This window comes from Rhinoderma darwinii, chromosome 11, assembly GCF_050947455.1.
Source record: "Rhinoderma darwinii isolate aRhiDar2 chromosome 11, aRhiDar2.hap1, whole genome shotgun sequence".
Taxonomy (NCBI): Eukaryota; Metazoa; Chordata; class Amphibia; order Anura; family Rhinodermatidae; genus Rhinoderma; species Rhinoderma darwinii.
The window spans coordinates 14,844,392-14,858,791 of NC_134697.1; the positions used below are offsets into that span (position 1 = coordinate 14,844,392).

General features: G+C 39.4%; 1 protein-coding gene across 9 annotated transcripts in view; it reads left to right on the forward strand.

Moving 5' to 3' along the window:
- The window catches only part of LCOR (ligand dependent nuclear receptor corepressor), a 53,733-nt gene that overhangs the window by 25,882 nt on the left and 13,451 nt on the right, over nucleotides 1-14,400 (forward strand). For 8 of the 9 annotated variants that reach the window (XM_075843024.1, XM_075843029.1, XM_075843023.1 and 5 more), the window contains 3 exons: nucleotides 2,239-2,368; nucleotides 3,069-3,359; nucleotides 5,699-5,795. In XM_075843024.1, coding sequence (XP_075699139.1) covers nucleotides 2,239-2,368; nucleotides 3,069-3,359; nucleotides 5,699-5,795 — 518 coding nt within the window. Of the gene's footprint in view, nucleotides 1-2,238; nucleotides 2,369-3,068; nucleotides 3,360-5,698; nucleotides 5,796-7,291; nucleotides 9,939-14,400 lie in introns of those variants that run through there. The other variant, XM_075843031.1, reaches the window with a different exon arrangement.

Consider the following 14,400-nt stretch of genomic DNA (forward strand, 5'->3'; position numbering starts at 1 on the left):
AAGAGGGGTTCCCGAGCAGGGGACACTGCCCCATGATTTCCATATGCACATCGAACAACTTAAGTCTAAGGCAACAGTCAACAAACAATAGAGTGTATATACAACTAGGGCTTTCTATATACTTCTTAGGCTTCGTTCACATCTGCGTCAGGACCCCGTTCTGACGTTCCGTCTGCGTTTTCTCCCGGATCCCTCACCATTGAAATCAATGGTGATGGAAAGGGAAACCTATAGTTTCCGTTTGTATTAGTCAGGTCTCCGTTCTGACGGAAAGCTCTGACGGAATGTCAGAATAGAGCCCTGACTGATATCTGAATGAAGCCTTGGGGTAAGCTCACGTGGCAGTTTTTGCAGAAAGTTTCTTCAGCTGACCCATTCTGTCTTATAGAAATCCATTCACATGCTGCAGAAACTACTCCATTCATGTATGGAATGGATTTTTCAGTCGCAGAATTTTCTGTAACAGATTTGCCAGGTGTAAATACAACCTTGCTCTTGTACTGATCCATCAGCGTGGGGCTGTATAAGAACAATCTGTATATAACTGAATGCGTTCGCACAGTCAGTTACGCACCCCCCCTTCCCAAAGCCTCATACCGAAGTCAACACAAGGATGGCTGACCTGTAGATACCTAATGAGCATCTAAACACTATTAAAGGGAACATGGGGGGGGGGGGGGAAACTTTGCCTTTGTCATGTAAGAGATTTTTGTGTCTCAATTCTGGTTGTTTTGTTAGCACAAAGCTGTACACTGTGGGAGCAAACATCAGTTGCACACTAGCTAGTCTAGTCCTACACAGCAGGTTTGCTGCAGTAGACTTCCACCGCAAATCTGATGACAGCCGTGGGAGATACACAGCGGCAAATATACACGACCACAGTGAGGAGGAGTTTGAATAGAGGGCCAGGGGACATGCGTGACCACCGCACTCTCCAATGCATACGGCCCAGTTTATTGTGATTTGAAAAAAAATGTTTTGCTTCAAAGCACACAACGCAACGTTTTGGCTCACTACTGAGCCTTTCTTATGGTTTGGAAATTAAGTCTGTGTGTTGTTGCCTTCCTGATTTTATTCTCGTCATGGGAGTGATCCGCCCTAGCGGTAATGTGCATTACAACTCCTGAGGCTAAGATCACTACACACCGTTTCGATGCAGTATTGGATGTTTTTTTTTTGTTTTGTTTTTTTTAGCCAATTCTAGGAGTGGGTCTAAGGCCTCATTCACACGATAGGTTTTCCCGGCCGGGTGCCGGCCGTTCATAAATCGGCCGGCACCCGGCTGCATTAGGAATAATAGACCCCTAATGGGGCTATTCACACGACCGATTTTTTTGACGGCCGGGAAAACCGGCCGTCAAAAAATAGGACATGCTCTATTTTCGCCCGGCTCCCATAGAAGTCTATGGGGCCGGGTAATACACGGCGATCACCGGAATGTGTCCCGAGTGATGGCCGGGTTTTCCGTGGCTTGCGCTCTGTCTCCTCCTCAGAGTGCATGTGAGGAGGAGGAGTTGATGCCATTCGGACGAATGGCTGTGCGCTGTACACTGTGTGGCATGGACAGGGTGTACAGCAGGTGGAAGGGAGCGCTGCGCTGCCTCCCTTCCCCTGCTTGTTTTAAAAGCGCCCTGGCCCGGCGACACCTTCGATGGCACCGCTAGCAGCTGCTGCGGCTGCTACTACTGTAGCGACGCCACTATAGCAGAGCGGGGAGGTATCTCCCCGCTCTGCTATGTGCTAGCCGCACTTTAGCTCCTTGAAGGAGCGGAATCCCCGTATTTTCGGGGATTCCGCTCCTGGACAGAGCGCTTGATGTCTCTGTCCATATCTGGGCAGTGACATCAGGGGAAACTCCTGAAGCGGAATCCCCGAACACATGGGGATTCCCCTTCAGGAGTTGTGGCTGATGTCACTGTCCAGATCTGCCCGGCCCGGAACGGATGCATAACTTTATGCAAACCGGCTGGGCAAAATGGCCGATTTTACCGGCCGGCACTCGGGCTCGGGCGGGACCCGCTCGTGTGAATCCCGCCTTAGAGGAAGCAAATGTTTATTAAAAAAAAAAAAAAGGCTGATGCATCAAAAATCTAAGCCAAAACTGTGTGAGCTCTTTGCCTAAAACTGCACCTCTGCTTTTTTTTTTTATTTATTTTTTTTATGCACCTTCAGATTATTGCGATTGTATCTTTTTATAATGTTTGTGCATGTATGGTGATTACATATTTGTTCTTTTAGGAGCATTTAGCTGGCTTTCATAAACCAATTAATGAACCTGGCCAAGAAAACCTGAAACAAGAGCAAGCAAAAATAATTCGATTAGAAAGGCAAGCAGAAGAATTCATCAATGCAGTCTTTTACAAGAAAGGTTTGTAGTGTTTGTGAATGAACATTTTGTTTCTTGTCTACAAATTTGCTTGTATTAATCTTTAACGCCAGCATTATGACTTCTGTTTAGGGCTGATCCATGCAGCTATTCTGGATCAGATTTCAAACCGATGCTGGCGAACTCAATATTTTTGACAGCTAGAAAAGCGCTGCAGACTTCTCTTCTTGTCAGAAATATTAGAAAGGCAGACAAAACTTTTAACGCAAATGTAAACCAAGCCTACTATATAGTCATGTGTTTTTTTTGTTTTTTTTTTATTACCCTAAGCTTTTTGACAGCGTTGTGCCAATTCTGCTCTGAACTGAGCAGCCGAGTCATGTGACAGACTGGTAGTTTTTACTATACTACTTACTACTATAGCTATATCTATACTAGCTATAGAGTTTTGAATTGTGTTGTCAAGCCGGGCACCCATAATAACCAGTCGATCTTGGACTATTAACCGTTTTCACCTCAAGGCTGAGCCACCACTGTGAAGTGATATGAGACTAGACGTAGCTATTAATATATTTATATTAGTGTTTTGTACAAATTGTCCCACGGTTAATTTTATAGAAATGCATGATCACTATTGAAATATATTTACGTTTTGAGAAACTAACAAATGTTCCTCTGAACATCTTCTTATAATGGTTTCTTTTTCTTTTCTTTTTCTTTTTTTTTCTTTGTCTAAATCTAGACAGTCCTAGGATCTCTGATCCTAATATTCCCCTAGTTGCTCGTGAGATCATGCAGCGAATGATTCGACAGTTTGCTGCTGAATATACCTCAAAGAATAGCTCTACTCAGGATTCCAGCCCGCCCAACAGCACAAAGAACCAAAGCTTGCCAAAATCACCCTCTGGAAAAAGTTCACCTCCCCCTGCCACGACCCAGAATCCTGTTCTTAGCAAGCTTCTGATGGCTGACCAAGATTCTCCCTTAGACCTCACTGTCAAGAAACCGCAATCAGAAGAGCCCTGTGAGCAAGGTATTTTAACTCGCATGTATTCTTTATTTCTTTTTTTAAATTTGTGTATTCATCTCCTGCGCTACAAACCACACACAATTGAACGTTTCCATAATAAAACCAGACCCTAAAGAATTCAATGATCTGTTGAGTATTATTATTCGACTGCTGCAAAGTATTCGATGCCCAACCAGAATACAGTACGAAGGCTTGGTTGACACGATAGAATTTTATATGCAGATTTTGTGCCGAAATCTGTGTGAAATCCACAGCGTTGTACACACACCACGGATTTGAAATCCGTGTTTCAGAGAAAGTGACCGTTCTTGACGTGAATCTCGTGTGTAAATCTTAACTGGTAGTCACGTGGATTATTAATGGAAGAAATTTGAGGGTCAGCCTCGGATTTCTGCTGCAAATTCTCTAGCAAATCTGTGTCAGATTTTTTTTTTTCTCGACAGAGTAGTCTGGCAACTGCCCTTCAGGTATAAAAGCTGAATGTTTAGCACCACGGATTCCCTAAGGATAGGTTCCCACTTGCCAGATTTGTTTGAGACTATTTGATACAAATGAAGGCCCCATGCACACAAACGTATTTTTGCGGGTGAATTGCGGCCCCATTCATTTCAATGGGCCCATGCACATGACCGTTTTCACGGTCTGTGCATGGCCCAGGAGCCTGGATTGCAAAAACGGATGTGTCTTATTACGGCCGTGTTTTGCATCCAGGCTCATAGAAATTAATGCACGTGGCCATGTGCACAGCCCGCGATTTGCGGGCGGCTCATGGGTGACACTCCGTGGCTGTCCGAGCCGCAAAAATTATTTGTGGGGTAGAAAATGAAAAATAAAAAAGCTATTCCTCCATGGTTTCTTGCTGCCGTTTTTACGGAATTCAGTGTGCAATTAAAACATCATGTTAACTTTATTCTGCGGGTCAATACGATTACGGCGATACCAAATACATATAGTTTTTTCTATATTTCACTACTTCTACAAGTAAAAACCTAAGTGTAAAAAAGAATTTATTTTGTGTCGCCAAATTCCGAGAGCCACAACTTTTTTTATTTTTAAGTGGTATGAGGGCTTATTTTTGGCGGGATAAGCTGTAGTTTTTAATAATACCATTTTGGTGTACTTGCGACGGTTTGATCACTTTTTATTTCATTTTTTTTGGTGGGAGATTAGGTGACCAGAAAATAGAGATTCTGGTGTAGCCATAGCGACCACCCCCTCCCCCCGCGCGATGAGCTGTTAGAGGGGGTCGCCCCCCTCTTTCTAACTATTTTAAATGCTGCGGTCGCAGCATTTATCGAGTTAAAACGAGCGGGATCGCGCTCAAGCGTTACTCTGAAGTGTCGGCTGTAACAAACAGCCGACACCGGCATCGTATGGCGCGGGTTCACTCCTTGAGCCCGTTCCATACTTCCCCCTACCTAACTTTGGCGTATGGATACGTCAAATGACGGGAAGGGGTTAAAGGATCTGCTAACACCTTGGTGCCAGATACCACAGGACACCTTCAGAGATGTTGTGGTCCATGCCTCGAGGGGTCAAAATTGTTTTGCTGGTATGGGGAGGGGGAGCCTATAAATGTCTGGTATGTGTGTACAGATATGTCCTTCCTTACCTTTTCTCCTGGTTTGAGTGATGCCGTGATGAGCATGAGAGTAAAAAAAAAAAAAAAACAACTTTTGTTACTCTGTGGTTGTGGGAATCGAAGAAGTGTTTTTGTTTTTTCCCCTAAGGCTATGTTCACACAGAGTTTTTTGATGCGGAAATCGTGCCGCAAAACTCATAAAAAACGTCCCGAAAATGCCTCCCGTTGATTTCAATGAGAGGCGGGAGCGGTAAAACCGCCTCGAGGGAGAAGGGGCACGTCGCTTCTATCTTCGGGCGTTTACGCCTCTGACCTCCCATTGACTTCAATGGGAGGCAGAGAAAGCTTATTTCGCAGTGTTTTATGCCCGCGGCGCTTAATGGCCGCGGGCGAATTACGGTGCGAAAATTTTCGCGACGTGCAGGGAGAGGAAAATCTGCCTCAAACTTTCAAACGGAATTTTGAGGCAGAAATTCCGCCTGCAAAAAACTCCACGTGAACATAGCCTTAGGCCTCATGCACACGACCGCAAAAGAAATGGGGCCGCAATTCTCCCGTGGATTTTCGGGGGAATTGCGGCCGCAAAAACACGGTCGTGTGCATGAGGCCTAAAGCTGGTGAGTGCTCACCTTTCTTTGTTTACTTGTAATGACTGACTCTTTACTTCCTCATGTAATTATGGCAATACCATTCTATTTATCGTGTAATATTGTGTATTGTAATAAAGAGAGAAGTACATTTTTGTCGTCTTCTATTTCAGCAGATGGAGTGCTTGACTTGTCCACTAAAAAGAGTCCTTGTTCTGGAAGTCCGAATTCCTCCACTTCTCCAAGTACCTCAAACAGTATAGGGAATGGGTAAGCATCATTCACTCACCATCCACTATATTTTCTTTTAATTGCACTTGCAAAATCATAATCTGTTTCAAAACTAAAGTGATTATACCTTTCATCCTTTAAACAATCAAATCCACTCTTTAAATTTAGTGTTATGTTCATGAAATCATATAATTTGTTCCCATTCATTGTATGACAAATTTGACATAAACCTGCAAGATTTCAAACTTGAAGTCTTCAACTCGAATTTCAGAGTATTCTGCTGGAGAGGATTGTATAGGCTCTTATGGAAGACAAACATGCCTTTAAAATAATGGTTAGGAACTGGTACATTACCGTAAGACTTTAGTATGTGTAGTTGCATTATGTTTGTTGTTTTTTTGTTTGTTTTTTATTGCATTGTTTTTTTTTTGTTAAAGGAACTATGTTTTTAACCATTTAACAAATCTTTGTGGGTTCATAACTTATAAACCAAGAAAATCATCCCTGCATATTTTATAATAGCATACTTAATGTCTGAGCTTTCTTTTTTTTTTTTTCTCATATTACATTATCAATTTATAATGCATTTCATAATGGGATTCACAAAGTTAGACCACACGTAATTTTGTTTAAAACTGGCTGTAGGTAGCAACCATATGCTGCTCTTCTTCTTTTTATTTTTATTAATTCAATATGTATCTTGCATTCCAATGGTTTAAATCATGTCTTTAAATCTATAATCAATCACCATCTAAATCATTTCTTTTGTCACCTATCAAATTTATTTCAAGGGGAAAAATGGTCTGCCTTCTTGCGGTAAAACCAAACCTTAAACTTAGCGATTTGCTGGGTTTTTTGTGCTTTGTTAAAATTATAGTTTTGCTCAGTGCATATTATTTGACTTTTTGAAGCACAATGAAGAAAATCTACTTGCAAGGCCATTTTTTCTCTTTCAGTCTTGAGAAGCAAAATTACTGTTTTTAATAGCAGTCTAAGCCACATTGTCTTTGGGCAGGGGCTATTCATGTTTTTTGTTATAATGATGTGAGCAGGAGGCACTGTTTAACTGTTTTAGTTTTTTTGTATGTTTTTAAAGTAGATTGCATTATGTACCAAGTGGCTTACTCTTTTATTACTGTACTTGTTTAGTGGTAACGTCACATAAATCACTTGTGTATACACCTAACAGGATTGACCACTACCTTCCTATTGATAACTAAGGTGCTACTCAGACTGTTGCGCACAAACTTTTTTTTTTTCTTTCTTTTTCTACAAGAATTTGTGAACCCAGCCAAAGATCAAGTGACAGCTTTTTTTTTTGTTGTTGTTTTTTTGTTGCCCACAAATTTCATTTTATTTTCTGTGAATTTTTATTTTTTATTTTTTGTTAAACTGACACTGATGCTGAGATAATGTTAGAATACAAAAAGTGATGTTACCCAAGCAAGGCCTTCTAATAAAGGAGTGGCCCCATTCACCCATCCCTCCTTACCTGTGCAAGTTCTGCTCACATCAGTTTCCTTCCATCCAATTAGGCGACCTGGGAGACCCAGCCTGCACCGTCCAGATGGACTTCTGCGCAGTGGTGATGGGGTGCCCCCAAGAAGTTTGCTGGATGCAACCAGGGAAACTTATGGCCACTCCACACCGCTAAAAGTGCCATTGGCTCGCTCCTTGCAGATTAGTGAGGAATTGCATAGCAGAAAATTTTCAACAGCTGCCAGCCATGGTTCGCCTGGACTGCAGAATCAAGGACAACATTTGATCTTATCCAGGGACGCTTCTTGGGCAAAACCGCACTATGAATTAAATTTTGGCCGTGTGAAATATAGGGGTAATGGCGCACTCCGCAACATCAGTGACCTACCTATTCTCACAGAAAATGCAAATGCTTTTCAAAAAAATGTTCAAAACAAACATGAAATTAAAAAGGAATTGGGCCTTTCTTCTCCTGTTGATTTAAAAATTCCACAGGTCCGTGGCATGGATTTGTCTTGGGAGTCCCGCAGTGGGGATCTTTACAATTACAACTCTTTGGTTATGGGTTCACAAACTGAGAGCGCACTTAGCAAAAAATTAAGGACTATCCTTCCAAAGCAAAATCGAAGGAATTTATTGGATACTACCACTGATTCCTGGAGCTCAGATATTGAGCAGTCTACCTCTGGACAGCCATATTCCACCTCAGATCAAGAAGGAGACCCTGGCTCTAAACAACCAAGGAAAAAAAGAGGGAGATACAGACAGTATAACAGCGAAATATTAGAGGAAGCGATTGCTGTTGTTATGAACGGCAAAATGAGTGTCTCCAAAGCGCAAAGCATTTATGGGATTCCACATAGCACACTGGAGTACAAAGTCAAAGAGAGACTAGGCACATTAAAAAACCCTCCAAAGAAAAAACTGAAACTTATGAGGTTGGAAGAACAAGATGTCGCCGTAAAATGTGAACTGGAACCTCAGGAAGGGGTGGAGGCATCGCCAAGTGCAAACGAATCTAAAGATGATTAGGCATGTTGTAAGGTCCTAAGTTTAGGAAATGAGTTGTAACCAAACTGGGCAAGCACTTCTGTCTTCTGATGCACAGCACACTTTACACCTGCTTAACTTATTGTGAAACTTTAAGGCAGTTTCCTAACAGACCTCTACAGGTGCAAACTCTGTGCTCAAAATCAGGCAGATTTGTCAATTCCTCATGCCCAGTACAACCCTTGAATACTTTATTTGACCTTTACGCATGCTTCTTATTTTCAATAGCGAATTGTTACCTCAGCAAGAGAACCTATACATGTGAATATGGACTCGTTGCTATTGAGCCTGCATGTATTGTGTTCTTGATGTATATTTTGAAATATTTTTTTTTTTTTGAACACAAGTCCACTTTAAAAAAAATAGAAAACAAAATAATAATAATTCAGGAGTTACTAAAAATATATGCTACCCATGTCTAGGGGACAAAGAAAGCAGTCTAAAGATATTTAAACTATTTCCTAGGAGTCTGATTTTTAAATGTTTTATGCCAAAACGATTATTTCTGAAAAATTGAATGTACCTCACATAACTTTGGAGGTTGTTACTTTTTTCGGAGAATGCAAAAGAAAAGGCTTTAGTTCAGAGAGGCGGTGTGCAAAGAGCACAACATGTGGGTATGGGTAGGCCCTAACGACGGGGCGTTTATAACCTACAAATGAGAAGGTATTCCTAGAGCTTTACATTTCTTAAGTTGAAAGATTCTCCAGAGCAGGGTGGTAGTCGTTCTGCTCAGGCAGGGAGCATGGAGGCATCTGAAAAGGTGTGCGTGTTTGTAAATTTTTATTTTTTTCCTCGTGGAATCAAAATTTCTGTATGTGTCAGTACACATATATCTTTAACACTCCAGCAACAACCATTTGATACATTTCATTGCGACTGTAGATGGACTTATACTCTTCTGTAGGTTTAGCTAAAGAAAACATGGTTAACATTACACTACTCTGCTCCCTCCTATTCCGAACTTGGCTTACGCCTGCTTTCTTACAGGGAGGATATTGTAATCACTACCTTCAAAACGACCAATTGCCAGATGAACACTAAATCTGTGTGGCAAAGTGATTGGTAGGGTTTTTCTGTTGACTTTAGAAGAAGTAGCCTTATCATAATACTAGCTCTCTCATTCTGGAGATGTTGGTTTACACAGTCCTCAGAGTTCTGGAAATAACTCCTTTTAGAAAATATATGGATATGTAAATTGAACTTGATTTATAGTTACTAAACTGTGTGGTTTCTACATTGTAGGTTTCAGGGGTCTCACACACACTTTTAACTACTGTGATATTTTCTGGTGCATAATGTTTCATAACAGTACAACCTCATTATTATTCCTCAGATTTCAGGAATGAAGGGCACTCCTTGGGTCTAGCGTGTTTGCTAGCATTGATTTTACTGTATAATAGTCATTGTGTAAGCTGATAGTCAATCATTGTCCGGTGTAGATTATCTCGAGCTGCACCATACAAATTGCAGCATTTACGGTCTCTTCAGGTAACTAACTGTTCTTTTATAAAGCACTCCATGAACCACACAGTTTTGTACTTTTCTATTTTTTTTTTTCTACTCTTTCCCTACATTTTAGACACTCTACTATGAGCTTATTTGTTTTGCACCGAACCTGCTCTGTAATGACTTTACTTGCACCATTTGTAAATTAACACGCTTTCTTTCTTCAGTTCTGATTTATACTTGTATGCAGTGGTCAATATAAAATGGATTTATACTTAAATAGGCAGCTTGGCTTGCCTAATGATCATTGCACTGCGATCTTAACATAATTATTTGCTAGCTTTTTTTTTTTATAATCTGTTTGTTTTTCTTTTAGAATGGTAGCATCATATATCATACGTTAAAGGGTAGGCACACATTTTGCCTAATGCTGATGCTTTAAATTTAAAGGGGTTCTCTGCTAACAAGACATCCTCCCTATTACTTTCAGTAATTCATCTAGACTCCCGTAGTAGCTTCTTACAGTGGTGTCACACACCGATTTTTATATTTTTTCTTTATCCTTTTTTTTTTTTTTTTTTTTTTTATATTTATGGTTTTTATTTTTTGTTTTTGTTTTTTTTCTCGCGTTTTTTTAAAATTATTATTATTTTTTTTTTGGATCCAAAGCCAACAGTGGAATCAAAAGGAATGGGTAATATAAAGGAAGAACTTATATTGCTACTTCATGCTGGATTTGCTTTTGCTAAAAAAAACAAAACAAAAACAAGCAAATTTGCAGTGGTGTTTTTCCCAAATAAAGCCGAGTGTGAAACGGCTGTTAAAGCACCTCCAATTTCACTGCGAAACTATTCTAGTGCAGGAGTGTGTGCGGTCATTTTTCTAAATTACTTCTATTACTGTTTCTGCATCTAACAGCAGCATGGACTATCTGTGATCCGAGCTGCCGGTGGCTCATACCTCTGCAGTAGGAGACCAAGCGTCCTGCTCTTCTCCGTGGCTCCCGTACGCAGAACGGCCGCCAGTGCTGTAGGTACTATAGACAGCCTGTTATGCTGTTAGAAGCAGATGCAGGAATACAAGTTATTTAAAAAAAAAAAAAAAGCTTGTTCACTCTACTGTGCTATAGTCTCTTTTCAGTGAAACTGGAGGTATGCTTAAAGCAGGTATTGACTGACTTGCATACGAAATAAAAAACCATGCGAGTCTGGACAGATTTTAAAGACCGCAGCTAGAAACCTGGTTTTCTTAGAACCACTGGTAAAGACACAGATTCGATTTTTAACATCGGTCTTGTCCAACATTCTTGAAGTTGCTTCAACAAAAATACATCCGCTCTGCACATAGTTTATTTGGCACGCAATCATTGTAGATGCTCTTTATGTAAATTTCAGATCTACTTGCATTATATCCATACTGTGTCAAACATTTTGTTACAATATGGCCAGCCATATGCAAGCGGAACATTGCTTTAAGTGAGATCATTCCAATTGAACTTAAATTTAAAGTGAAAATCATTGACGTTACACCTTGTATTCAGTAACCTAATTATCAATTTGCCAGTGCTGTTTAGAAACTAAAACCAAACTGGTTTCAGTGGGAAATTACGCCCTTTTTAATATGTTATGTCACCAGTAAAGAGGCACATACCTGATGGACAGCAGGGTATAGTGACTATGGTTTTGAACCACCTTCTCTCCTCCATTCATATTCTACTTTAATAAAATCGGGGTCATTTTTCGTTTTTTGGTGCTGGTATGCATTTGTTTGTATTACCAGTGATGTTTACCAAGCATTATTATTATTTATTTTTTTTTGCATTTTTGTTTTGTCAATATGATGGCAAAAAAATATTTATTTTTGTAGTGTGTGTGTGTGTATATAATACACTGATCAAAAGGACTTTTTTTTTATTTTTTTTTATTTTTTTTTTAAATCTTAAAACACTGGAAGATGTGCTTAAAATCTCATTTGGGCTGCTGGATGCTTAAAACCTTTTTAGCTCAATTTATCATTCAAAAACTATGTCTTGTATTTGGAGATCTGCAGAAAACCAAAACAAATCCTCTGATTTCTTAGGGCCTGTTCACATCTGCAATGGATGCCCCGTTAGGGACCTCCGTTGCGGATCCAGCAGAGATACTAAAAAGCATAATACCGTATGCTGCGCTATTGTTTCCGGGAAAACCACAGAGACCCCAATGGAAAGCCTACGGAAGCTATTCGAGTCAGTGGGTTCCATTGGCCACCTGTGGTGTCCGTGGTGGAACCGTTACGTCCGGTATTCCTTTTGTTCTGCTCCTCTGACAGCAGAACAATGGAATGGCCCGGTGAAAATGTGAACAGGGCCTTACATACATTTAATGTGAACTTCATTACTATAGTTCAACCTCAGGTAGTCTTACTGTTTGTTACATACTTAGCTCTGACAATCGAGCCCTGGTGAAACTGTGTGCCTACCTTTTCAATGTAGAAGTGATACATGCGTAGTATTTGGCTCTGTAAATAGATTGTTTGGGTCTTTGTTTTAATTTTTCTAACATATTATATATACCAAACACTTTAAACCTTTTTAACACCACTTAACTAACCTGTGACCTGAAGATTGTATTGCATTTTGTCAGTTTTATAAGCATTCCACCAAGATCTAAAACTGAACGTTCAGGTAAACTTTACGGGAGAAATGTTTGAGGAGGCAAGAGCTTATTCATAGGGCAGACTCTCATCATAACGTTTTAAGCGCTAATTTAATTTGCAGTACAAAATGTCAGTTACTACAGTCTGTTTTTCCTCCATAAAGTAGTTGCAAATAAAAAAAAAAATAAGAGAAGTCTATCTATTTCCATTTGGGATTGTGCCCCTTTTAAATACTGCAAACAATAATGCCATGGTGATGGGATGTCTTTGGAATCGCCTTGTGACTGTCTCTTAAGACTGTGGGCAACTGACGTAGCAAGGAACACCACCTACCATGGCCATATTGTCTACCTACAAATGTTGCCTTTCAACAAATAAAAGTATGAGGCAAAAACCTAATCGTGTGTTCACACGGCAGGGTCAAATTTTTGATACAAAAAATAAATAAAAATCTACAATTTTATTTTATTTTTTTTGTGTGAAATTTGACCCTGGTGTGTTAACACCTTTTATTGGAGATCTGTATATTTTTGTATCATTTGCAGCTTCATTTTGAATCAAAGTCTCTGCAAACCCCTCTTAACATGAGTTTTAATGGTCCCTCTTAATATTTCATAATCCTTGAAGAAGAAAAAAAAGCTGCTGATTATTTCAAAAGATTTATATTTTATCTTGTAGATTTTGTAAACTTTCAGTCTTAATATTCAGGTGCACCTTGTTTATAACACTAATATAATTTTAAACATTCCTACTTCAGTAAACCTGTTCCCTCACCCCCTCCAATTCTTAGTTGTTAGGAGTCCCGTATACAAATGCTTTTTTTTTTTTTCTAACATACTTCGCTTTTATATACCAATTGTGCAAGTTCAGTTGACTTGCTGCGTGTCATTCTTTTTTTTTTTTCATTACAAAGTAGTACACTATAAACAACCCAAATAACCCCCCCCCCCCCCTCAAAAAAAAAAAACCTTTAGTTTTAACACTGCTATAAATCAGTGTGACTGAAATATGCAATGTAACTGCAACAGTGGAAAGGGTTTTTAAATTAGTATTCTGAGCCATATAAGACCCACTCGGATTATGATTATTTTTTTTTCACTACAACAAAATCTACCTTTTGACCTTCTTTTTAAGTCCTTCATTTGTGAAGCACGCGTCTGGCTTACCGTTCTAACCGCCACCATTATGGAAACACGAAATACCTCTAAGTACATATTTGTTCATACTCTGCTTTTTGATATGTCTTGATCTGCATATTCAACTTGGTAGAAATAATTCATCAGGTTTGCCATCTTATCTATGAACTGTAAGTATATACTTTTGCAATGCCTACTATGCCTTTTGTAGAAGTGTTTTTTGGTTTTCATTGTCATACACCAGGAGTACATGGGCTATTTAGTTTCTGTAATAGACCACTTACCGGCTAACAAACTGCTGTAAATATTTTAGTTCTTTACGGTGTCACTTTTTTTGTTTTTTTGTTTTAAAGATAACTAAATTGAATTATTTTTATGTACAGATAAATTCCATACCTCAAAGTTCACTTTATTTTTAAACTTGTAGGTTAGGTTTAGTTTAAATGAACAAGTAATGGAGTTGTTTTAAAAATAAAAAAATAAAAAAAAATGATCTCTTGCTAAGAGAGCGCAGTGCAATTTCAATAAAGCCGTTTTTACGACAGAGCCATATGCAGGCGAGGGAATGTATTGCTGTCACTGAATTGTCTAGCATGTAAGTATTAACGCATCAGCTCATCCTTTGATTATTGACTGTTGGTTATTTAGCCATTGGGATTTTCTTTTCTTTTCTCCTTGCTACAGATTCTGTCAGTGGACCAATGCTAGATGTGCTTACAGGTGTATTTGCCAAAAAGTCTCTCTACTAGATTGCAGCTCGTTACGCTAAGCTTCTGTAAAGTGTTTTTAATATAAGTACTAATTTTTTTAAAAAAAACCTAACTGATGAGGGATAAAACTTTCAAGCTAAAATGATCTATATGAGCAGTTTTAGAACTTGTCACGTAAACAAA